A 26,751-nucleotide genomic window follows, 5' to 3' on the forward strand; every position below is an offset into this window, starting at 1 on the left:
GGTAGTTAAGGTGATGTGAGACTAAAGGTTTTGTGTTCAGCAGCATTTTTATTAGGATTAACGTCGTCGGCCGGACTTCAGGAAGCGTCTACTTCCTGTTTGGATGTCTGAGATTAGAAGATTACCTCCCGGGGGTCTGTGATGTCACTGTGTTGAAGGCGGTCTAGATCACCCCTGCACAGGTGTAGCAGAAGGGCTAGCATGGTACAGACTCTGGTCGGGTTAAAGTTTCCGACTCTGCATTGTTAACGAGCTGAAGATCGAACGTGACAAACACGCTTGGCCGGGCGCCCAGGTGTGAGCTCAGGTGCATGCATCATTCACAAACCTACATCATCTCCCTATGCTACACATATGGGAGGAGGGGTGGAGGTGGGAGGGGCCAGTGAGTGATGGCGTCCCCGCGTCCCACTTCCTCCCACAGCATCCTTCATCATCCTCCCTCCCTGCTGTTGCCCCCCACGGTGGTCATCACTCTCCTCCACGCTGAGGTCACACACCTCTGATCCCACTCACACTCACGCAGATTCACACACAGTCTCTCACACACACACACACACACACACACACACACACACACACACACACACACACACTTTTATTCACACACACTCACTCACACACACTCCTATTCACACACACACTGGTCATGAAAGGAAGTCTCTCAGTAAATTTAGATAAAAAACGATTTGAGCTTTGAGTTTGTGGTAAAAAGAGAAACTCTGAGGATGTGCAGAGACCCAGTGAGCTGAAGGCTCGTATGGTCGTGATGTCGCGGTGCGTCTCCGTCACCCTGTAAGGCCTTTGCTGTCAGTGCTTTCAGTATTGACCCCGAGAGCCCACAGTCCTGTTTTACAGACGTGGTAGAGTTTGAGTCTGGGTTTGACCTCCTCATCGCTCACTGCTGTTCTCCCGGCATTACAGAAAACACACAAAAGCCAGGTGCTGCTCTTAGATTCCTGTAAATGATATGATATGAAATAAAAACTAAAAACACCAAGTTAAAAACAACAAAAGAAAAGAGCAGTTAAAATTACTCAGGACGTGAAAGAAACACAGTGGCATAAGAAAAGGCTGATAGTAGACTCGAAGAACAGGAAGCAGGAACGAACTTCCTGTCAGATCACATGTGAGTTTCTGCTGCAGAACTTTGAGCAGATCAAACATGTGATCGAGTTACGTCACACTCTGCTAACCTGCAGCTTCACGTGCTTCTTGCTGGATTTACACGATTGAGGAGGCAGCATGGTGCGAGGAGGTGGTCACGGTCATGGTGTATTGTTGGAAGGAGGCGAGGTGGGCAGGAGTTACATCAGACGTTTCGTGTTCAGAGACAGAAATGACGGAGCATCTTTAACCTGAGCTCGCCTTCTGTGTTTGGAAATGAGATTTAAATGTGCTTCAGCTGCACCACATTTAAAGCTGAGGTGTGTGTGTGAAAGCGCCAGAAGAGCCGCCTTCTGCAGTTTGACCCTTCATCCTCTGTGGGTTCAGATCTTACTGTTGTAGTGCTCCTGAGCAGCCAGCAGAGGGCGCTGTTGCACTGTTGCACTTCCAGCTGTGATGTTTTTGGGCTTTCTCATTTTTTGGAATACAAAACTCTGTTTTTCTTCTTCTGCGGTTTTTCCTGTGAATATCTGCAGTCAGCAGCTTCGTGAGTTTCTCGCCAAGCTTGTGGAAAAGTTTGAACACACTGCTCGTATGAAACCAAACACACAGGCACACAGACACAGACACACTCACGTTTGTGCTAAATGAAGACATTAAAGGTGCGGGGGCCTCAGGAGGATTTTGGGGGAGCTTCGGCCACTGACAGCAGCACGTGTTGTGGGAAGATAACCGGCGGTGACGGCGCACAAAGCCGGCATCGAGCCGAGCAGAATGGGTGCAGCTCTCTGCCACCTTGGCGCTGTCGCTCCACGTTAGTCACACCGCAGGAGACGGGGGCCCGGCCTCCCGACCACCACCGAGGGCCACAAAAGGCTGAGCGCCACTCCTGTCTGCACGCCCCCGTCCCTGTCAGGAGAAAGAGTGAGACAGGGTGAGAGAACGGCTGTGGCGTTCAATTAAAAATGTATTAGAGTGGGAACCAGTGGCCTAAACCAGCCCGTCACTGAGGTGTGAAATGGGCGCGAGTCGAGACAAAGCTGGAAAAAAACATTAACACAAAAAAAAGTGCAAAAAGAAAAAATCTATTCAAAAATCAACATTAACTGCAGAGAAAAAAAGTTTAATTTTAAAGTTTAAATAAAATCACGTCAGAGTCCGTCAGACTCTCGTATCTTACCTTTAACTTGTTCCCGTTTGGCTGTTGGACCCCTGTGATCTTCCTGAGCGCCCCTGATGGGCCCCTGAACCACAGTTTAAGTCACAAACAGACTCTATTTTCTCTCATTGCACAAAAGCAGATTTTAAAAATCGAAGATTTTGATCATCACGTTGTGCTGATTGGCTGATTGATCAGAACGTACCACATCTAACCAGCTTCTGCTTTATAATCTCATCATTTTAATTAAAACGGCGTGTGCATTGGCTCCCCCTGCACCTGTGTGTGTGTGTCTGTGTGTGTGTGTCTGTGTCTTTCCAGCGGTGTCTCCCGTGTTTATGTGAACAGCTGGCAGGTCTCTGTTGTTCTCACATTGTGTTTTGGGGCGTGGGAGGGGGCACGTGTGTGCGCGCGTGTGTGTGTGTGTGTGTGTGTGTGTGTGTGTATTCAGGTGAGTTCCCTCCATTAGAAACACAACAAGCTGATCAGGGGCACGTCTGCTGAACGCTGATCAATATGATTACTGATCAGTTTTTGTGCATTTTTAAAAATGGAAATCAACATTTTGTAATTTCATTCTTGAACATAAACAGATGATTTAAATTAAAACTTTATTTAAAAAATATTTTGTAATTCAAGCTACAAGGAAAAAAAAACCATCAGAGGATGAGATGAACATCAGCACAGTGAGGGCTGCATAAATGAGACTTGAATGGGCAGGCGACTGTCACATGAATACACTGATGCAGTAATCCACTGGATTACTAAAATCTGTAATCTGAATCCTTTTGATCTTTTCCAAATCAAGCAGTGAAAAATGAACGACTTCTCAATAAGATTCATTTATGGCTGAAATTTTCTCTTCAAACATTTGAAAACATTTTCAAATAAAAACACAATTTCACATGTTTAAAGTTCACTTTCATACCGTCATATTTTAGACCAGTAATCTAAATCTAATGCAGTAATCTGTAATTTTTATGTGCCTGGTCTGGGTTTAAACTCGCGCATGTACGGAGGACCAAATCTGCCAAAATCAAACATGTGAATGAACAGATCAGTAAAACTTCATGTGCAATAACAAGAAATCCCAATAAACTAAAAAATCAAATGTAATTTATAAAACTGATGTTTGGGCTCGAATTTGCTCCTAAAATTTGTTTTCTTTCTTTTGATTTTGATTATTAATATTTAAAAATCTGTATTTCTGTTGTGAGCCTGGTATTGACCAACATAAAAAGAAAGAAATACACATCAAAAGATAAAAATGCAAAGGAAATATAAATCAATGTAAACATGAAAGAGAAATCAAATATAGTAGAAACAGAAACAGGAGAAAAATCTTCATCTTCACACAGAGAAAACTTCACTTCTCAAATGTAAAGATCAGGACACAGATACTCGGACGCGCTCGAAGCTGATGAAACACCGTAATGTGTGATGAGTGCGATCACGTCACACGGTGTTCGTGTCTGCAGGAGCTTGGGCCCTCTCTCATTGACCCCACTTCTCTTCACGGGGAACGCCGAAACTGCTGTGCGTCTGTCTGTCAAGGTGACCCCAGCGGGAGACCTGATTTTCTGACTGGTTTCACTGGCTGTGCTGGTTTTCAGACTAGTTTCCTGGCAGAGAGGAGACAGAAGGATGCGCGGGGGGGTTGTTGTTGTGTTTTCATTTTTTTCGGGTGGTGGTGGGGTGTGGGGGGGCCCAGCATATGCCCGGCCCTGCTGCCAGCCTGCCTGCGCTCCCCATCATCTCGCCTGCAGGCTTCCTTCTTCCTCTCAAAGCAGGCAGAAGATTTTTTGGGCGCCCCGTCAGGTTTGGGTCCTGCTGAAACCTGGAGTGCGTGGGCAATCTGCTGCCGAGGGAAGAGCGAGGCATTAACGTGTGTGTGTGTGTGTGTGTGTGTGTGTGTGGTTTAGATTTGTAAGACAGAAAGAAGAAGAGACAAAGAAGAATCTGAGGAGCTTGTCTCTTGTCGGGGTTGACCTCTGACCCCTCGCTGCTTTCCCTTCAGCGCTTCACCAGATATTTTCGTTAGCTTGTATAATGTGAAACTTTCTCCTCGACTCGATCCATAAACCGAGCTGAGGGTTTCAAACCACACACACACACACCTCTCGGAGGGAGGCCGGAGGTGAGTCTGGGAGGATTTTCTCTCGTTCGTACCGAACCGCTAACCCGACTCGTCCTCCGGCCCTCGCATCTCTTCGTCTTGTTCATGTTAACGCTCCCGTCGGGCTGGATGGAGGCACGGGTCACCTCAAAATCCTCTGAAATCTGCTGCGTCTTTCCCACACCGGGTGAGACGGGGCATGATCAAGCATGTTCAGTACCGCAAACGAGTCTGGGTTTAAATAATCCTGACTCTGAGATCAGCTCAGAGGAAACACAAAGATGGCTGAAGACGTGCTATTTCTTATATTTTGCAAACTTTATAGTTCAGTGTGTTACTGTTCTTGTTGTCCTGTAACCACAGGATTAATAAAATATTCTGATTCTGATAAAAGATGCTGTTCCACAGATGGTAAAGTTTAAATCCTCCTTCACATTCTCCAAAGCTGTTCAGCGGGCCGATTCTGGCCTCTGGGCCTTATGTTTGACAGCACTGCTGTACTATGGATGTGTTTGCTGTTTCTGACATTCTTACAAGTCTAATTAACCCAACTCCTCACGTCCTTCATGTAGAGAAGAAGCTGACGTTAAAACCAGATGTGCACACCTGTAATCAAGCCCACAGCAGCGATCAAGCGCTGCTCTGGTCTCAGGGAGTGTTTGTGTGGCTGCGTTTGTTTCTCAAGTCGTCAAGTGTGTATTTGTTCAGTCGTGATCAAGTTTCACTGTTTCACATTTTCCCCCATCAGCCGGGTTTCTGCCCGTGTGTGTGTGTGTGTGTGTGTGTGTGTGTGTGTGTGTGTGTGTGTGTGTGTGTGTGTGAGCTGATTGAAGCTGAAACCAGCAGAAACAGTTTGTGTGGGGATGCTGGCGAGCGGCTCCATTTGTGTCTGTGTGTAAACTCAGAATAGTCGGGGTGGTGCTGCTCTAAATAATACTGCGCAATGGCATATGTGTCTAACACGTGCCCCACACACACACACACACACACACACACACACACACACACACACACACACACACACACACACTCATCAATGAAAGTCGGTCAGAGGGTGGGGGGGTTCCGGCCTCTCCCCATGCTCTGCCAGGCCATCTGTTCCTCCTGCCTGCCTCTCACCACACAACTGCCTTCCTGTTTCATCCTCCACACACACACACAAGCTCACGCACACATACACACGCATGCACAGACACACACAGCATAGTATTCAGTTGAAAAAGGAGTTAGGTGTGTGTGAGGTGAGGTTGTCATCATAGTGATGATATTCTGACGTTCATGGAACATTTTTTGGTTTGTTTTCAAACTGTAAACAGAGCCCCACCCACACCGCCAAGGTCAGTGTCAAATGGGCGCTTCATTTTCCAGCAGCCATAAACACCTTCGGCGAGCAGACAGAGCAGCTGCAGTAACCCTCTGCGCTCATCCCGGTCTGATCTTGCTCTCCCCTGATCCTGGTCCAATCTCCCGGTCCAATCTCGCGGTTCGGTCTTGCTCTCACTCTCATTCGCGTTCACTGTTATTTGACACGTGCATGTTTCAGATGCCCTTTTACGCCTCTTGCAGACATGAGACGGCTTTTTTTTGCAGACGTGCGATTACTGAGGTCATCAGAGAGCAGCATGATGCAGGAGGAGCAGCTCACGCCCTGACAAGAACACGTGTGTTTTGATGTTCACACAAATCTGACGAGCTCTCAGTGGTCGGTGTGCAGTTTTCTCCTCCAAGTGGCTTTAGAAGGCCTCGTATTGAGCTGACGGACGGCTGTTGAACTCTAACAGCAGAGCTTCTGCTGCAAATGCCACATCAGGCCCAGATGTGTGTGCTGATGTGACTGGTGTTGACGGCGATGATGCTCCTGCTCGCCGTCTGAACGACGGTTCTCTGTGACTCGTGTCATGGATCCAAAGAAATAAGGGAGAACCGAGGCTGTGATGCAGCTCTGCTCAGCAGCTGCTGCAGATGTTCTCAGAGGGCCTCCACTCTTCTTCCTGTCCTAAACAATCTAACCTCTCTTCTTCTGTTCTCCAGCTTTGATCTACACCTCCTCGCTGTAACGCTCCTCCTCATCTGTTGCCTCCTCGCTCTCATATTTTTATCATCACTCATTTCTGAGGTTTTGGGACTAAAATCAGGCGTTTTGGGGTTTTGAGATGTAAAAATTGATTACTGATCAGCTGATCGGCAGAGATGATGGACGATGATCAGCTGCTTCAACGTCTCAGATCCACAAAGAAAACAAATGAGAAGCGTCCCTCCTCCTCCTCTTCTTGCTTTTCTGACCTTATTCTTCCTCCCCATCGCTCCGTGCTTCCTCTCCCCTTCTGTCCTTCTCCCCCTCCTTCCTTGTTTTCCTCCCTCTCTCTCTGGTTGTGCGAGCTTGGCTGCGGCTTGGTTTCAGGCCTGGTTCTGTTGGCTGGTCTCCAGCCTGGCAGCAGCTCAGTGGGAGCAGGTGGAGGAGCCCCCGTCCCCCCCATCACACACACAGGCACACACATGCACACATACTCACTCACAGACACACACACATGCACACACACACAAACAGAGAAACACACACTTTGTATTTTTTAGCCCAAACTGCCGCCGACATCAGCCCGTCTCCATGGTGACGTCCATGTTGAGTTTTTGGATTTCTGCTCACGTCTGATTGGCCGGTTGGTGCCGTCCCCCCATCATCTTCTGACCCGTTCCAGTCTTGCGTTGCACTGCAGAAACAAACAGACAAAAACCTGAATCTTTATTTAAACAGCGCTCCGTTAACTATGAAGGAGCCGATCAGCTGACTGGCCACTCTCTGAGGGGTGGAAATGTAATTGGAGTCTCGGCCCTGGTTACACGGGTTATTATCTGTTACCACGACAACCACCCAGCACTTCACACTGCTGCGCTGACGTTCAGGGGAGCGTCCTGTCGTCACAAACATCCCTGTGACATCAAATTCTCCGAGCGCTGCAGGCCTATCGTTCTGTGGTCGTTTGACCTTTAACCTTCCAGGAACGTTCCCTGAGGGACATTTCTATCATTTCAAATCTTTTCTTGAAAATGCCGTCCGAAGTTGTGGAAGGCGCTGCCGGAACGTTCCAGCTCGGTTCCTTCTGTTGTTCTGTAAGGACAGAAGTAGTTCCACAACTTTTCACTGAAATGGCATCTCGGTGGCATCCAAAAAAATTTCACTGCAGGAAATCACCACTGATTGGCAGAAGCAGGTGGGGTCAGATTGCAAACACAGACTGCTTCATGCACCCTCCCAGAAGACTTCAAATGAATATTTTTACAACTGGTGTTGTGGAAATTCGTTTCAGGCTTTGAAGTTTTACTGTTTTATTTTTGTCTTCAATGTTTTTACTTTTTATTTACTAAAATGAACGAATCAAAATCAGATTTTCAGCTTTTGTTGAATCAGAGAATTTATCAAAGTTTCTCCCTTTGATCCTGTAAAATAAACACACACAGATATTCACATACATACACACAAAAACACACACATTCTCACACATACATGTATGGTTTGCTGTCCTTGTGGGGACATCCCATTGACATAATGTTTTCCCTAGCCGCTTACCCTAACCCTAACCATCAAAAATGAATGCCTAATCCTAACTCATACCCTAAACCTAACCATAACCCAATTGTAACCCTGACACTAAAACCACGTTTTGACTGTGAAAAATGCCATCAACCCTGTGGGGACCTGGATTTTGGTCTCCACAAGGGCTGTTGGTCCCCACCAGTATAGCAAATTTCACATTTTGGTCCCCATCCAAGATAGTAAGAACCCATACACTCTAACAAACACACACAGACACACACACAGGCTACAGGCTGCTGTAGTGTCGGTGAGTCTCCTCTAGATGGTGCCTCAGGCTGCTTTTCTGCCTCTGCTGCCTGATGAGGCAGAGAAATATGAGCACTGTGACACTCAGCAGGCGTTCACCTGCACCTAAAACACCCGATCATCACTTCATCACATGTGGTCACTTAAAGCTCCGCCCTCTTCTGCTTCTGATTGTCTGACAGGTGATTACACCTGTGCTGTCTGAGGTGCTCTTTGGAAGGCTTAAAAAAACTTGTCCTCTCTTTTAAATAATAATTAAAAAGCTATGAAACATTAGAAAGGCAGAAAGCACCGTCTTCCTCCCGGAGTTCAGTCACCTGTTGTCCCTTCAGGTGAGGGTATACCTGATTTGCCCAGGTGTTTTCGGGTGAATGACGTGCTCTTTATGAATGCTGTGTGCGCTCCATGGTGGCGGCTTTGTGCTGCAGAATCAGCGGTGCAGGAAAGGACTGAGAGAGTGGAACATTTGAGTGTTTGATTGGTTCATGGTGACGCTTTTCTCTCCATCGGTGAAAGTGGATCTGCTCTTCGCTGCGGTCGCCTTTGTGGTCGCTATCAGAAGTGATTCTACATTTAAACTACGCTGCATTGTGTGAAATGAGGATCCAGAGATCTCGTGGAGTTGGACTTGAAGTCAGGATGTGTTTAAAGAATTGTCTCTGGCTCCGAGGTGCTGGCTGGTGGAACAGGACTGATGCTTCTCAGGATTCTTAATGATTCACACTGATAGAGCAGGAACCGTGAGGCGAACTCAGGCTTTGAATAATGTCCTGAGGAACAAATAAAAGTTCTGAGCATCTGTGATTGGTCCATCTGATCATCTGCCTGTAGTTCAGGATGTGAGGCCTGACGGATGAGTTCTTGTTGACGTGAGGTGAGGCTCAGAGCGAGGGAACGTGAACACTTGTTAAACCTGAAGCTGGAGCTCAGATCATGGCGCGTCTGCTGGAAACGATGAAACGAGAGCAGGATGTCCTGCTGTGAATTCAACATTAAGATTATTGGTCATATCAAAAAGCTGGTTTAATTGCTCTAATCTAATTACCGTCTCTGTGTGCCGACCTTCATTCAGAGCCGCTGTTTGGCCGCCCGATAACGAGCAGCCTCAGACGTGTTTGAGCCAAAGTAAATGTGCAGATTGTCTTGTTAAATCACGCCGCCGCTCCTTCTATTAACATAAAAGCTTCTGTTCATTAACCTCGGACGACTCGCTGCTCGGGTCCAGCCCGCGGGAGCACGCAGCTGCTTCACGAGGCAGACGTCACGGCTTCCTCCACATCCTCTGAGACCATCGATTACACGAGCCTGCAGAAGGAAGTGACGTCAGCACATCTCCCACCTGCTCCACCAGCCACCAGCACCGAGCTGGAAACATCTTGGGATCACAAAACACTTCCATATATCCAAAGTGATCCTGACTTCACGAGTGTTCCTCACAACAAACAAACAACCAAATAAAAACAGCCCAACAAAGGAGCCGCTGAAGTGTCTCAGTTAGCCAGACCAACTCCTTTCTGTCCTAATTATTGATTTATAATAGTTTTGTGGGTCATACCTGACTCGCCTTTGTAATGGTGCGTATGGCGTGTAATCTGTAATCTGAGTAATCCAAACCTGCTTTTATCCTTCGTGGACTCTGACGATCAGATCAGAATGATTGATTATTGATTGATTACAGCTGTGATGTTTCATCTGAGACAGACTTGTCGTGACGTGGCGTCCTCTGATTGGCTGATAAAAGAACCGTGCATGTGTGTCTGAGTTCAAAGAAGATAACCTGAGTGAATTTCTGCTGCTGATGATGTTGATGACGATGATTATGAGGTATGATCTGATTGGTTCGTTCTTGTGTTGTTGTGTTTAACTCTGGTGAAACAGAAGGTCCTGTTGTGGCTCCACCCACTGATGTTCCTGCAGGTTGGTCACCTGAGGGGCTGTGTGGGGACAGGTGGAGGCTGGTGCTGATTGGACTGCTGTGTGGGTTTATGGTGGGTCTGTGCGTCTCCGTGGTGATTCAGCGTCGGTTTGATGGTACTGTCGGGACCATCCGAGCGTCTGCAGCTTTATGGAGGCTTTATTGAATCTTGTAGATGCTCCTGCAGGATCTCCACAGACTAATATCCCCGTAAAGCCATTTACAGACTCTCTGAGTGCCTCGGGTGACTCCAGCCGCCTTCCTTCAGACCTGTGAACTTCCTGCAGGTGTGAGGCTTTAGCATCATAAACAGCTTTTCAGATATTTTATCAGACAGCAGGTCCTCAGATCACCCCAGACGCTCCTCACAGTAAATGGCAGGATCTGACCTTTAACCTTTCAAAGCGGTTCTGTGTGTCATCATCCTTCTTGCTGTTCAGGTGGAACAGGTAGAGCCTGCAGCGCACTGACGCAGCTGATTCCAGGCACGGAGCTGCAAACGGACGAGCTTTCAGGAATCAGTTGTTTCTGATGGCTGCTGATCCAGAGTCAGTGTGAAACAGAGGATGGTGGAAGTGGTGGTGGTGCCGGGTGTGTGATGGATCTCAGAGCAGCGTGATGCTGAAAACGAAGATGCACACATGTGAACAATAAGACACCTGTGGTGAAGAGGGCGGGTCCATACTCGTCCATTTGTCTGTTTTCCTCATTTATACTGCGGGAAACAAAAACTGAACATCGGTGGAAGCAAAACACAAAAATATCTAAAAAAAAAAAGTCAGACACGGAATTTAAAAAAAAAAAAGATGAAGGTCAACAGCTGTTTACACTCAACTCAGGAAACAGGTCAGAGGTCACAGAGCTTTACATAAGGAACAGCTGATTGGCAACATATCTGATCACACACACATTATTTAAGTGTGTGTGTGTGTGTGTGTGTGTGTGTTATGTAAAGTAGAGCTGAGCTCATTTCTCCTCATAATAATAATAATAATAATAATAATTTGAGGAGGGCTTTGGAGGCTCCTGCTGTCTGGAGGAGAAAAACACTTTCAGCGGTTTGTTTTTATTTTAGTTTTATTGTTTTTATTTGTGTCTATTTGTGTTTACTTGTATTTATTTGTGTTTATTTGTATTATTTCTGTGTAATTGTGCGTATTGTTTGTGTGTATTTGTGTGTTTGTATCATTGCTATTTATTTGTGTGTTTGCATATTGTTTGTATTTAGTTGTGTGTATTTGTATTCATTTATATGCATTTGTGTTTATTTGTATTATTTCTGTGTACTTGTGTCTTTGTGTTTATTATTTGTGTGTGTTTGTATTTATTTGTGCGTGTGTGTATTATTTGTGTTTATTTGAATTATTTCTGTGTATTTCTTTGTGTGTCTTCGTGTGTATTTTTGTGTACTTTTGTGTCTTTGTGTGTATTATTCGTGTGTGTTATGTGTGTTTTGCCCAGGGCCCCTGAGTGCCGTGCCCCTGCACCCTGTGCGGGCAGAATCAGGGAGCAGAACTGCGCAGCTGCAGCTCAGAGTTCCGACCCAAACTGCCCCCGCCCCCCCGCCCGCGCTGTTTCCGCCGGTCACGTGAGCCTCCAAGTTTTCAGCCCGTCCCGGTGATACCGATCAGTGAGTCCGCGGTCGGGTTCACGCGAGGAGCATCCAGCAGCTCAGCCACGCGCGCACGCACGCACGCACGCAGCGGAGGCTCGAGGAGCGGGTGTGAGCGCGCGGACGCCGCAGTCCGGAGGTCCCGGAGCTCAGGCCGGAGCGGGCGCGCTCTCTCCGCGTGCCCGCCGCACCGAGCAGCCTCAGCGCCGCACGCCGGCCACAGCGCACCGCAGGGCGGACGGACATGCTGCCGGGGGCCGCCTCGCGCCGCGGCCGCGCGGAGCTGTGAGCGCGCTCTCGGCGCCGTTACCGGGGATGGTGTCGGGCTGCGGAGCGGAGACGGCGGGGTCAAAGTTCGGCGGCTGCTCCTCGCGCACGCACGCACGCACACACGCGGGGCCGGAGTTCCAGTAAGAGCCCCGCGCACGCGCAGCCGCTCTCATAAACGCAGCGCAGCTCGCGGGCGGCGGACGGAGGACGGACATGTACTCTCCGCTGTGCCTCACGCAGGTCAGTCACACTTTCTGCACTTTTCACGCACTTTGTCCGTGGCCGTGCGCGCGGCTGTGCGCGCGGCACACGCCGCTTGGAGCTCCGGCGGCTCTGCCCGCGGCTCCGTGCCCGGGCTGAGCGCGCTGAGTCCCGCCGCCGATCTGCGCGGGGCTGTGCGGGGCTCTGCGGGGCTGTATGCCGCCAGCCGCTCGCTCCTGCGGGGTTGCGTTCAGGGTCAGAGGTGAGAGTAGAATTATCTGGACGTGCTTCAGGCTCCAAACAGTTGCTCTGGTGTATGAGGCGCAGAGAAAACGCAGGTTTAGTTCTAGATGAGTTTCATCAGAGAATTTATTGATCGTGGTTGTGAATGAACGTGAGGCGTGCTCGTGTTTGCCCTGTCGCCTTCGTTCTCGGACTCTGGTTTTATTTGTGGGTGAATCTGCAGCAGCTTTACGTGTAATCTGATTACCGGGCAGTAAAACCAATAATCAGCAGACTGTCGGTTTTTACAAATCCTGCTCAGAGGAAAATGTTTCAGTGTGAACGTGTGTGAGATTCATCTCAGTATTCAGCTTTTTATTTTTGTTTCAGGGAAATATTCTGACAACTCTGTGTGTGTGTGTGTCTGTGTGAGAGAGAGAGAGAGAGAGAGAAATGGGGGAAAATCTAAATTTAAATGTTAAAATTAATTATTATTAAAGTTTTGTCTGTGTTCAGTCTGAATGTGAAATTCCTTTGTGGATATTTAATTCTTTGGGATAAATTTGTTCAGAGGTGATGTAAATTGCTTGTTTTTGCCCACTGGCCACGGGAGGGCGCTTCACACGAAATGTTTTGGTCATTTACGGTGTGATTAAATTTGTATATTTCTCCACGGTGGTTCGGACGAACGTTTAAACTTCTTTTAAAGAAAAACAGCTCAGATCTGTGCGTAGTTCCAGGTCGATGATTTAAAGAGAATAAAAACAAAAAAGCAGAAGATTTTTTGATCGTTTTTAAAATATAAAAATCAAAATATTTTTATGTGTTTATTAGTAAAGTCAGAGTTAAAGGGTCCGATCAGCTGGACTTTCCCAAACCTGCATCAAGATGATCCAACACCATCATATCCCCAAAACATAAAGCAGGAGTGTGTGTGTGTGTGTGTGTGTGTGTGTGGCTGGTTTAATTGGAACGTGCTGTCTTTGAGTTGGTATGAGGGGGATCGAACCCTCTGATTGGTGAGACCCTTTCTGTCGGTCCCCGGGCGCTCGCAGCGGAGTGTCGGCAGCTCCGCCGGGCCTCAGACGACAGGCCGATAATTCCCTCAGTGTGGCAGTGGGGGGGATTAGGGTTATTGCGCCTCTAAATGACTATGATTCAGGGGGTTGTTGTTACTCGGAGCCTATTACATCTGTCACCGAGGTGCAGGGGGGGACTCGAGCCTCGGCCCGTGCTCGCTCTCCCCTTGCAGGGAAAAAAGGCCGAGAGAGAGACGAAGAAAGACACCCACTTCGGCTGGGCGGCCTTTCATTCAGCGCTGAGCTGCAGCGCGGCCGACCGCTTCAGCACAAATCAGCTCAAACCAAAAAAGTCAAATTACAGGGAGAAAGCTTCAGGAGGAGGGAACGGCACCCAGATTACCTCCAACCCGGGAATTTCATGTTTCAAGGAAGCTGAAAAATTCCCTGCAGCTCAAACAAATTGATCAGCGTGTCGTTTGATTTTTAATGAGTCTGATTTATAACACGCTCACTAACAAAACACAGAGATTTAACTCTCAGCACTAGTTTCACTTATTCAAATCCATCCAAACATGGACATGAGGCTGTGGGGAGCGCCGATGCCTGGCTTCAGCCTGCCGGTGATTTTCCCGACACGCTGAACGTCTGAATTTTCTTTGTTTTGTGGCTTAAAATATTTGCAGCAGAGAGACTGAAGTAAACCTCTAAAAACCCCAGAAACACAGCGGCAGGAGTTCTGCGAGGAGTGCCGCAGGATTATTCAGTCTGAGGACAGCAAACATTCCTGAGAACAGGAGGGATTATGCCGGCCTGTTTTCAGGCTCAATCTGAGAGTGAGTGACTTGTTAAGTGGGATTTTGTTTGCAGCGGGCAGAGTGTGAAGAGGCGGTGGAGGAAGCGGCGGTGGAGCCGGTGTGAGCGGCTCAGGAAGCTGAAACGTTGCACTGGGCTGTGAGGAATGTTGGTATGTGGCTCCGGCGAACATCCAGAGCCAGCGAGCTGCAGATCCACTGTGGAATGTGTGTGTGTGTGTGTGTGTGTGTGTGTGTGTGTGTGTGTGAGAGAGAGAGAGAGAGAGAGAAGGCACATCGCCCATCCAGCAGCCGCTCGGCGTCCTAATAAGCGCCCGAGGACGCCCGGAGACAAAAGGCCGTCCTGCGGTGAAAGCCAGGCTCGGAGAGCGGCTGCAGGTCGGCCGCGGAGCTGCTGGAGGCGCTTTGGAGACGAAGCCGCTCGCCTGGATCGTCTCCAACCAGAAACAATGTGCTGTATTCACAGCCTCTGACAAGGGAGGGCGAGCAGTGTTGTATGAAAAAAAGGCGTGCAGCTGGCGCTCTGATGCACAGCCTGGAGATACAGTTTCCTCTTTGGAGGCAGCGCTCCGAGCTCCAGGTTTAACACAGCTCTGACTCCCAGCTGGAAAACTTTGGTTTCTATACGTTTAACCCCGAACCTGCAGCCCAACCCCAACTCTTCTTTTAACAAACCAAACAGTTTGAGTGTTAATGTTGAGCACCCAGTGTGCACCGATCCTACAAACATATTAATCCCCCGCTGAAACTAGGGCCCAAAAATCCAGATTTCCATCCTGCTTATTGGAAAAAATCCCACAAAATGTGTTTGTGTTTGCAGAGGGAACCAATGAGTTTCAAGCAGCAGACAGGAAGCCGTCGTTGGTTCAGTGTGACCGTTTCCTGTAGGATAAAAGAGTCTTTGTATTTATTGTGATTTAAACTGAAATGATGCGCGCGGCGGGGTGTCACGATTCCACTCTTCCCACTTTTTCCTTTCTAGGCACTCTGCTCTGAACGAGTGCAGATATATTGGAAACTTTCAGTTTTAAAATGAATGTAATTAACAGTTTCCTGCACGCTGTGCTCAAACACAGTCTCCGGGTCTCGAGGAGAATCGGGTCAGACCCCAGGACATCCTGGTTCACTCGGACGTGTGTGTGTGTGTGCTCTGAAATCAGCTGTGACGGCTGCTTGTGAACATGCAGTGCTACAGGAGCTTGTCACTGAGGCAGGAGAGAGTCAAAGAGCTGCTACAGGTGGACTCCTGGATTAGACTCGGTTCAGGACAGTGATGATAATAATGCGCTGCAGCTTTCAGAGACTCCACAGCTCGAGCTCCTGTGAAGTAGCTCGCCTCTGAAGAAAGAAAGCGGGTTTGTGGGGCTCGTGCACAGCTGTGAGCCGGCGTCCACATGCCACCCGGTCGGAGGCATTCACACGTATCGAGATGTGTGCGAGCCTCTTTGATCTATGAATAGAGCTTTTTTCCTTTTCAGTACGTGGCTGAGGAGGAGGAGGAGGAGGTGCTCTGGGCCTCCGAGGGGTTTGGTCTGAATCAAAAATGTTCCATGAAGACGTTTTCTGTCCGTCCGCTTCCCCGGGATGATATTTTCCTCCTTCCATGCCGTTGCTGCTGTTTTCCTTCATGGCCGTCTGTGTTTAGAGGGAAACAAAGTGAAATGACAGGTTTTCTCTGAGCAGCACCGCAGACGAGCGTCCAAACGCCGAGAAGCAGCACAGCAGTAGTTTTTCATCCTTGCTCTTGGACACTTTGATTTCACCTGTTTAATCAGCTCACACCTGAACCTGCTACCCTGCCTCTGACCAGCCCCGCAACCACCTTTATACTCTGTAAATAACAGACAATAATAAAAATCAGCTGATGTGTTGTAAATAAATTAAGTCTTTCAGCCTGCAGAGTTTCATCACACGCTGCTCTTAAACTGCAGTAAAACCTGTTTTCTGGGATAACATCTAAATGTCACAGCCTTAACTTCCTGTTGACTCCTGATTGGTTCCCGGCCATCGAGGGTGAAATGTGCTTGTTAAAAACTGAAAGTTTGGTGCACGTGTTTTTGTTTTTTGGTTCAGCATGTGACCGTAGTCGTTTCATTGCCACATGTCAAACAGCCACACATACTGTACTCGGATTACTTTTACCTGACGGTGATTTTCTTAAATCTAAAAACGGTGTCTGTTTATTCCTGAGCTCATTATCGCCGTCAGTACAGAGACTCTGGGTTTGAATCCGCTGCTCGTCTGAGGAGGAAGCCATGCACTCACCCCGTTCACGGCACATCTGCACTTTTTACTCAAACATGTTTTAGTCCGGAAGGAAAAGTTGTTTTTGCTAGGATTCATGAACCAATCACAGCCCTGAACTGGCTGCCGCTGGCCTGGTGGATGGTTGCTTGTGTTTGAGGAGACTATTTGAGACGGTGAGGCAGGATACTGTCGTTACTGAAGCTCTGAGATTTTACAGCAGGTAAAATTTGAAACCATGAAACGAACAGATCTGAGAAAGCTGTGTCTAAAAATGATCTTTCATAAAATTCAACTGTTAAAAATCAAGAGCTGGAGCAGCTCACCTCACTGAGATCAAAGTGCGGACCACATGTGGCCACATCTGCAGCCTGGGTTAGTCCTAGCTGGGCCCGCTGTGCGTCAGAGGTCTCTGAGTTTTGGAGGCTTTCTCATCTTTATTGTGTTGGCAGACGGGAGAAGGAGGTGTGGGCTCCGTGTGCTTCGTGCAGCTTTGCTCCCTGAAACCTGAGGCGGCCAAGCTGAGCCTCCTCCTCCTCCTCCTCCTCCTCCTCCTCCTCTCGTGTTTGTGTGCTGTGGTTTGCAGCACCTTAGTCGGCCCGCAGAAAGCCGGCACAGAGCAGGTGTAACCCGCCCCATATTGGGTCTAATCCACGACGTGCTGTCTAACCATATTCCCACCTTGTTAACTGCACCACGCTCACCAGCCAAAAGCCACATAATGCACCTTTAATGCAGCTGTAATCCTCCTCGCGGTGCGCTCGGAGCGCTTGCAGGAACGCTGCCCTGCGCTGGGCTTCCCGCCGCTTGCTCGGCGGTGTTTTTTTTTTTCATGTCACAGAGTCGAGGGCAGGTTTGAGTTTAAAGCTGCAGTCTGAACTCTGCTTTTATATTTTCTACTTTTCTTCTGATTTTCCTTTTCAAATTTTTATTCCCTCCTCCATAATTTCCTCCTTATTTTCCTTCCACTTTTACTTCTTACAGTATTTCTTTGTTTTCTTGTTTCTTTTCTTATTCCCATCCATCATTCCCAATTTGCAAATTAAAATTTGGAGAAATATTCTATTATTTTTTTCTGTGGAGCAGATACTTGATTATGTTCCAAATACGAACATTCACGTCTGAAACGTTGTATTTTTAAAGTGCATATTTAAGAGGTTTTTAACAGCTCCTCAGCCTCACTACATTCCTCCCTGCAAAATTTTTGACTTCAGGTCGTTAAAGCCAAATTTTGTGAAAAATATCCTAGAACGATGCACAAAGAGACATTCAGAGGATTTTGTTAAATTGATCTCCAGTCCTGCTTTATAAAATAATTTTTCTAAATTCACACCAGCTGAAGGGAACCCTTTGTTAACCTCTCTGGTTGACGCAAGTACGTTTATGTGAAGCTCTCTACTGCAGTATTTGTGATGACAGCAAAAAAAGGAGTCGACAGACAGACAGGGGAGGCTCAGGGTGGAGGTCGGGGAGGATGGATGGGTCGATGTCAATGCAAAAGGCTGTTGTTAGTTTCCTGCTTTAACCAGCAGACACCTGCATGTTTCTTATTATCCTTCGCGTTATTATGAAGCTGAGACAAACGCTTTGTTTTTTGAGGTCTGAGTTTTAAGAACCACCCAAACACAACACGAAAAGCTTCACTTAAAGCTGCGTCTGTAACATGTTCATTAGCCGGTGCTTCAGTCGTCATGTTTCTTATAATGTTTAAATGCTGTATGTGGCCACGTGACATGTCACCTGCCGCTCACCGTGTCTCCCGTCTCTGTCCCGCAGGATGAATTCCATCCTTTTATTGAAGCCCTGCTGCCCCACGTCCGGGCCTTCGCATACACATGGTTCAACCTTCAGGCCCGTAAGAGGAAGTACTTCAAGAAGCACGAGAAGCGCATGTCCAAGGAGGAGGAGCGCGCCGTGAAGGACGAGCTGCTCAGTGAGAAGCCCGAAGTCAAACAGAAGTGGGCGTCTCGCCTCCTGGCCAAGTTGCGCAAGGACATCCGGCCCGAGTTCAGGGAGGACTTTGTGCTGACGGTGACGGGGAAGAAGGCGCCGTGCTGCGTGCTGTCCAACCCCGACCAGAAGGGCAAGATGAGGAGGATCGACTGCCTGCGCCAGGCGGACAAAGTGTGGCGGCTGGACCTGGTCATGGTGATTTTATTCAAAGGGATTCCCCTCGAAAGTACTGACGGGGAGAGGCTGGTAAAGTCTCCTCAGTGTTCGAACCCCAGCCTGTGCGTGCAGCCGCATCACATTGGAGTTTCAGTCAAGGAGCTGGATCTCTACCTGGCCTACTTCGTGCATGCAGGTAAGCCCCGCCTCTCCTGCTGCTGGTGTGTGTGTGTGTGTCTGTCTGTGTGTGTGTGTGTGTGTGTGTGTGTGAGAGAGATGCTGCGAGAAAATGGCGGTCCTGCTGGCGGATCATGAGAGCACTTCAGGTGCTGGATGCTCGTTTCTCTGAGGTTGCTGTGGACATGTTTGGTATTTCTGTGGCAGCATCAGTTTGGCTAATGAAGAAAGAACATGTTTGTCATGTAGTTTAAACTGCATTTAGCTACCAACACCTTGCAGTTTCACTGCAGTGGTCTTCCTTTAGTGGAAGACAGAAATGATCTCTGTAAAATGAAATTTACATGGTTTTATTGTGGGAAAAACTTTGCAGGTAGCTAGCTTGTCCTCAAGTCCCTTCGCATGGATCCACATGGGACGGCGGGTTTCCTGTCTGCACTCGGAACGTTAATGCTGTGCTATTTTTGGCTTAGCCCACCTGATCGCTTCTTTGGTCTGACTCTCACAGCTTTCAAAGATGAACTTGTTTGTTGAAGGAAGCCTTTAGCTGATTAATAAATGCATCTCTGGAAGCTGTTCTTTGATGAAACGGCCTAGTCTCACAGCTAAATGTGCCCCAGCTGTGCAAGTCCAGCACACGTTTCAGAGGGCACGCCTTGCGGCGGTTGGGTGGTATCTGCTCTGGGATCTCTCTACAGCAGTAACACTTTTGTTCTAAGTTGTTGTTTCAGGAAATTCATGTTTCCAATTATTCCAACATCATGTGAAAACCCAGTAATTCAGGTGCAATGTGAAGCAGGACTTAAGGTGTAGGTGGGTTTCTAAGCGACTTGCAGATGTGCACCATCTGCAGGCAGGCTGCAGCTGATTAGCGACAATCGTAGGTAAGCTTTTACTTTGTGTCTAAAGGTAGAATCACTCCACGGTACGATATTATCACAATATTTCACTCATGACACTAGATTATTACTGTGATATTAGTACTACTTTTAACATGTTGTAATACACAGAATATTACAGTATTACATTTACTTTTTATTTATCACCTTTTTTCAAATGTCCTCAAAGTTAAACTCTGTTATGATAGATAATGATATATGAAGACAATGATGTCTCACATCAGTTTTATTTTTGCTGCAAAAAGAGCTTGTCAAGCAAACCAACAGTGTCAGTAAAACCTGCTGCAAATGTTGCCATAAGAAAATCAGTCTGCAATCAGTCTGCAGTCAGTCAGCCAGTTAATGGGGTCAAGTTGGCAACTACATGCAGTGTGTGTCTCAGAAAACTGATTAACTGATATCACAGATCTGTCGCCGTCTCATCGTTACTCGTGTGACTGAGCTGTAAGCTTTGTCGAGCTGAGCGTGTCGTGTTTTTTTTCTTTTTTGGTTTAGCTGATTTCCGTTTGCTTGGCTAAACTTACCTCAGATGAGTCCTCTTGTTGGTAGTATTTTAATTTATTTAAAAAAAATGATATTTGGTGTTCCTGTATAATATCCTAACAGTCCTGTTCTGTATCGACTTTTTTTTCCCCCAACACTCCTGTTTATGAATGCATGATGTAAACCCAGAGAGCGGATTGGTGGTGTTATATCTGAGGACTTTCACTCAGGAGACCACGGTTAGTCTCCTGAGTGCTGCTGTTAAACTTCAGTCTCGTCTTAGTTTAGGACTAAAGCTAAAGTAAGACCCTTTCACGACGTTAACCACACGTTGGGAAGTCCATTTCCCTTTCGCTTGGTGACACAACCTAACAAATATCAGAGTTTTCCAGCCTTGAATGCACAGATATTACATTTTGTGCTTTGTGCACAGTTTGCGGGATGACATCTGCTCTGTTTGCATTCCTGAGAGGTTTAAATATGAGATTGTTTAGTTGTGAGCTGATAGAATTTGCTCTGTTTGTCTGGGGATGAAAGCACACCCTGCTCTCAGTTTTAAAGCAGATCAGCGTGTTATCTCCTGCAGACACTCGTCTTTTCGTCACCAAAGCACAAGTCAAAGGAAACTCGGAGACGCCGGCGTGAGCAGAGCAGCTCGGCGTGCTTTTGGGGTGAAGCTGGCACAGAAAAAAACACAATTATCTCCGGAGCGATTGCTCAGCACGTTCCCGATTTCCGACTGATTCTACGGGAAAATAATTTGGCTGGCTGGAATATTCCAGAGAGCAGCAGCGAACGGTGGCAGAGGCACGCAGAGGAGATGTTTGGCAGCCGGTTTGAATATTTGGCACCGAGCTTGTTCTAAGTTTGTTGGAGCTCCTGAGTTCAGATTTATCCGCCAGGCCCACTTTCAGATTCCTCCAGCAGCGGATTGATTTCCAGAGGCCTCAGAGCCTGAGTGAAAACAGCCGTTTCCAGCCAAACATTTCTCAGGTCAGGTTAAATTCTGGTGAATTTCAGAGTTCAGTTTTTACATTCAGTGGCTGAAACGCAGTTTGAACTACAGGTGCATTTAGGAGAAAAGGAGAAAAAGTCAGCTTTAAAATCTTCATTTCCTTGACTCTGATTTCCTGGTTAAAGTTGTGACTGGATGAATTCTTTCCTCCTTTCTTTCTTTTGTTTTCGGGACTTGAAGTGGATTTTTTGAGGCAGACATCAGTAGAAACAGTTGTTTTTGCAGGTTTTGCCTCAGTCTCGTGTTTTTGTGGCGGTAAGCTCTCAGCTGTGATCCGTCATCGTGCACAAACGGCCCGAGTGCTCTGAAAGATCTCCATCCCTGAAGCTTAATTACAATCATTTCCTCTCTCAGACTGAAGCCTCTGTGAGCCCAGAGAGAGCGCCCATTCTGCACGCCTCCGTCCACATCGCCTCGCCTGCCTCGCCTGTGTATGTTTCCACTGTGCGCTCGCTGATCAGCTGTGCAGCTTCACACTGAGCCTCCTTGAGTCTGGAGGCGGCTGCGGTCGCGGTTTTATTTTGAGGGGAAAGGCTCTGATTCTTGGCAGCGAGCATGAAACCCTCAGTGAGGTTTTTGTTTGAGCGGAGCAGCCGCTCGCCACCGTCACAAACACAGAGGGGGATCATTTGCGGCGAGAACAGTGGCAGCTCTTCAAAATCATCTAAATTTAGCTTTTATTTTGAAAAACTTTCACCACGCAGAGCTGTGAGGGCTTTGAATCCTTGAATTGGTCCGGCCTCTTGTTTAAGACGACCAAGCTTTTTCGGAACGACGGAATCGATTAAAAGCTGTGTGAAGGCGGGCTGACCTCGTGGCTCGTGGGGCCGGAGGTGGGGTCTGTCAGGGCAGCCCGAGTGGGTAATTAAATTCATCCCCGTCACGCTGACTTGGGGTGGGGGCCAACATTGTTGCCCGTAGAAACGGCAGCGTGCGCCAAACCATTTCTTCCTTAATCCTCAGAATGTGGCGCAGCAGAGACTTCAAAGAGACGAGAGCTGACGTCCAGCTGAACTCCACCTTCACCTCCACCTGCTGCTGATAGGAGGCCTCTTCTGAGCGCGTCCGCTCAGTGTCTGCTGTGTTAGCAGCCTGGAGTTGCGAGCGATTGGTTGGCTGCAGTCAGTTATCACATGACAACCTTTGCTTATATCCACTTTAAACTGCAGCCTTAGACTCACATAGGTCTCCAGGTTTTGGTCCAGTCTGGACTCTGAAAGCCACTCGCTCACTGCTGTGTGTCCGCTCACGCCACCCTAATTAGAGCAAGCACAGCTAACACGAAGCAGTCAGCAGTGTGGACAGGTTTCACACCTGTTTGTGGTGTAACTGTCGTCTACTCGACTGTAAAACGCCGCTGACACCTGCGCTCGGTGCAACACGGTCTGGGACGCCCGCGTGCATCACTACGGTAACACGATGGATTCATATTTGGATTCTTTCTGCTCCACTCGGTGTGCGAGGAGGCGCACTCGGAGCAGGGAAAGGAGGAAAGACTCCCACACTGAGCTCCGATCACAGCAGGGACAGTCAGTGAAAGACCTCATTCTGATCAGTTTATTTTACTAATAAATTCTAATTGAGTGATTATTTGGATGTATTGATTTTATTAGCAGTCTGGTCCTCACAGTACAGACCATCCACTGGACTCAATATCAGCAGATTGCTGAAGCCGCACTGCAGGAGCTGGATTGTTATTAAAAGTCCCAGATGTTTGAGCCTGGAACGCATCGGGAAAATGAGACGATGGAGCTACAGCAGGTCGTCTGCTCATGAAAAGGTTGGCAGTTTGATTCCTGGCTACATTCCAAAGCATCCCTGGGCAGTTACAGCAGAGACCTTTTAAAAAGTCTCAAATAAAACCGTACCATTAAAGCTGAGCCCAGGAAGCTCCTCAACAAGTGGAGCTTTTCAAATTAACGGTCTTTGGCTCGCTGTGAACACACAGAACAGACACATGCAAACTTATGCAACTTTTGGGAGGTCAGAGGTCACATAGACCCCTCCCCCCACCCCTCTGATGTGTGAGCTCGCTGGCAGCGGTGGCAGCAGCGGGTGTTACCAACACAGGAAAGATCGACACGTGCTGGCAGGTCAGAGGTCAGCACGTCGGGGTCGTGATCTCCATCATTGGGCCGTTTGACCTCCAGGATAAACATGTCAGCCCCTCATTAGCAGCCAGTTGAGCGCACATGGAGCTGGGGGGCGATTTGGAGGGGGCGGCATGCGGGACAGAAGGTGAAAAAAGGTCGAGAGCAGCTGTTTGTGAGATTTAGAGCCGTCGTAGGCGGGAATAACGGCGTTAACGGTTATTACAGATGGATAATATTTATGTGAGCAGTAAAGGCGATTAAACACAATTAGAGAGATGGAATCATAAAAGTCTGATAGAGGGACTTTCACAGTAATGCTTGAGGCTCTGCGGCGAACCACTGCCAGCACCTCAGACGGCGCCGCCCTTCATCTGCAGCACAATGCTCCAGAGTCAGCATCAGACCTGGGCAGGGTCGTCCACCTGAAACCTGACAGGATTTTATTGGCTTTATCGCCCTAACCTCTGCTGCATCACAAATGCGTCTGTTCATGCAATAATCATTAAACCCCACAGCTCTGCCCACCCGGTGCTGACGGCCATATTGGATGCAATAACTGAGCGTGTGTCACACCTGTTTTAAGGACATGATCAGCTGATGCTGGGGTTTTTTCTGATGTTTCTGGTCAGTTTGTGCCGAGCGCAGACTTTATTCTTGTCTCTTCTCTGATTGTTCACCTCGTGCTTCTTAGGAGGATTTTTGGGTGTCGGCAAGATAACGAGCCAAAAGTACAAAATGAGGAGGGTCAGATATTCCGCTCGCCGTCACCTTAAACGGCCCCGCAGGGCTCAGACCAAGTAAACAGAAAGAGAGTGTGTGTGTGTGTGTGTGTGAAGATGTGTGACCCACTTCCTCCGTCCTCCTGAGCTCTTAAAGAGATTTGGAGCTTCATCTCTGAACTCGTTACCACATGTCTGAGCAGCCCCAGTCTACGCCACACACCGGACGCCATCTTAGTTTAACCACACACACACACACACACACACACACACACACACACACACACACACACACACACAGAGGAGTTGTTCAGAACCCCCAGAACTTTATTTAAAGTCCAAACTTACAGACGCCGCCGTCAAACCTCAAGTCCGTGTTTGATCTGAATGGTTTCTGATTTTTGTGAAGACATTGAAATCAGACTCTTTGTCCTGACTGCTTCGTGTTTCAGCCTTGAAGGATGATGCTTCACTGAGCCACAGATCAGGAGAAGACTGGACACTTGAAGCTGACCTCACCACCGTCCTCTTTCTCCGTAGGTGGTGCTGTGGAGGCCGTATTAAAGCAAGCGTCTGTTGCTCGCTCTGTGTGGCGGCATTTCCCTCTTGACAGCTCTCTGCCTCGTTCCTCCGAGCGTCATCCTGCTTCCAGTAAGTCCACCTTACACGTGGAGGACTGGCAGGTGAATACTCCTGTGATTCGTTCCATTCCAGGTGGCTAATGTGTGTCTGCTTTGCTTCCTTCGAGTCAGAAACGGAGCGTTTTGTCTGAAGTGGGGTGGACGTGTTCAGAGTCCGTCTGATCTGCAGACGCACAGCTGCTGAAATAAAGCAGAATAACCCTTAAATGCGAGGGCGTGGCGCTCTCAGCACCTTTCTGTCTCCATTTAGGATGAAATTAAACACAATAACAACAAGTTAACGACCTGTGTGTGTGTGTGTGTTTACTTTGCGCTGAGGAAAACTGAATCTGGAGACTTGTGTGTTCCCTTGTCTCCTCTTACATATGCTTTATGTTTCCTCCTCTTCTTCTTCTCCTTCTCTTCCTGCGGCTGCTCTGCGCTCTTCATATGGAGCCATTTAAGGCGAGCGCGCCGTAAAACCACACGCTCTGATGTGGTTCCTGAAGTACACACTGTGACCGCAGGAAACACCCCCGACCCACCGCCAACCAAGCAACACACACTTCGAACCCTCACCCAGCATCCACATCTGTGACTGCTGCGTCTCTCTCACACACACACACACACACACACACACACACACACACACACACACACACACACACAGAGCGAGCGGAGCTCATTCATAAAAATACTCTGGGAGGAAGAACAAACTGTTTCCTGAAAGTTACTTACAGAAAGTTACGAGAAGCTTTAAAAACGGCATCACCGCGTGGACCCAGGGAGCCTTCGTCTTGTGTCGAAGTTTAATCTGCAAAAGGAGACAACTTCATGTTTACTGCCTTGGATATGGAAATATGAGAAATCGCCCCTACTGAGCGTGCTCAGATCATATTTACTTGAATCCTGAGTGATTACTGGAGCAACCACAATCAAGATTATTTTTATTGTTCGTCCCAAAAGGTTGATTCTGTTCATCTGGACATAGCATTTTCAATGGGAGAAACATTTCGTCACTCATCCAAGTGCCTTCTTCAGTGTTAGCTGACTGCAGGTTTCCTCAACCTTATAAACAGTACATTTGCGCAATAACTGAAACCAACCCACTGAATGAACAATGGGCTGTGAGGACAGATCATTAATATGCAAATTGTCATGACCATTGATCAACAATCACTGATCAAAGCCCATTGATCAGAGACCACTGATCAATGGCCATGAGTACCGTTCACAGAGAGTTGGGGAATGGCTGCAATCACAGCATTGTAAGATGGCGAAAGATGTACCCTTAGGCCCCCTCCTCGATTCAGAGATGGTCTTTCCCTTTTCACATAAATGGCCTCCTTGACTCCACGCTCAAACCATCGTTCCTCCCTGTCCAGGATGTGTACATCCTCATCACTGAAAGAGTGTCCACTGGCCTGTAGGTGTAAATAGACTGCAGAGTCCTGGCCTGACGAGGTGGCTCTTCTGCATTGTGCCATCCGCTTCGCCAGAGGTTGTTTGGTTTCCCCGATGTATAAATCATGGCAATCCTCCTGGCACTTAACAGCGTACACTATGTTACTCTGTTTGTGTCAGGGGACCCGATCCTTGGGGTAGACCAATTTTTGGTGCAGCGTGTTTTGGGATTTAAAAGCCACGGAGACGCAGTGTTTAGAAAAAATGCTTCTTAACTGTTCCGATACTCCTGACAAATACAGGATCACTAAGGGTTTTCAACCTTTTGGCATTTACTTACCTGGATGATTGAGCATGCATCAAGACATTTCATTGTTCTTATTTCAGTGATTAATGAACTTGGTTTGAGTTAAATATTAAAAATCAGTGGATTTTAACAGCAGCTCTTTTATTTTTTTAGTATGAAGCTTTTGTGTTTACAGTCGTGTCTGACATGTGGTGGCTGGAGGATGAGCATGTCATGCTCCAGGCAGGTCATGCTTCAGGCTCCGGCTTCCTTGCACAGGATACTGACCCCAGTGAATAAAACTGATCATCTGGACTGATCTTTTTAAAAAAACAGTTTTTTCATTCATCTGGTGTTTTGGTGTTTTGTACAGTATCATGTAAACACAATGAGGATGACGACAATGATGAGGAGGACAAGTGTGAATC

The 26,751-nt window shown here is 47.8% G+C and overlaps 1 protein-coding gene across 4 annotated transcripts in view; it reads left to right on the forward strand.

The window, feature by feature from the left end:
• The first annotated feature begins 10,007 nt into the window (after positions 1-10,007).
• nfia (nuclear factor I/A) overlaps positions 10,008-26,751 on the forward strand; it is a 113,270-nt gene continuing 96,526 nt past the window's right edge. For 2 of the 4 annotated variants that reach the window (XM_031743528.2, XM_039606748.1), the window contains exons 1-2: positions 11,735-12,257; positions 18,295-18,823. In XM_031743528.2, coding sequence (XP_031599388.1) covers positions 12,231-12,257; positions 18,295-18,823 — 556 coding nt within the window. In that variant the 5' untranslated portion in view covers positions 11,735-12,230. Of the gene's footprint in view, positions 10,045-11,734; positions 12,258-12,384; positions 12,481-18,294; positions 18,824-26,751 lie in introns of those variants that run through there. The other 2 variants (XM_039606750.1, XM_039606749.1) reach the window with 2 other exon arrangements.

Source organism: Oreochromis aureus, linkage group 23 (genome assembly GCF_013358895.1).
Source record: "Oreochromis aureus strain Israel breed Guangdong linkage group 23, ZZ_aureus, whole genome shotgun sequence".
NCBI lineage: Eukaryota > Metazoa > Chordata > Actinopteri > Cichliformes > Cichlidae > Oreochromis > Oreochromis aureus.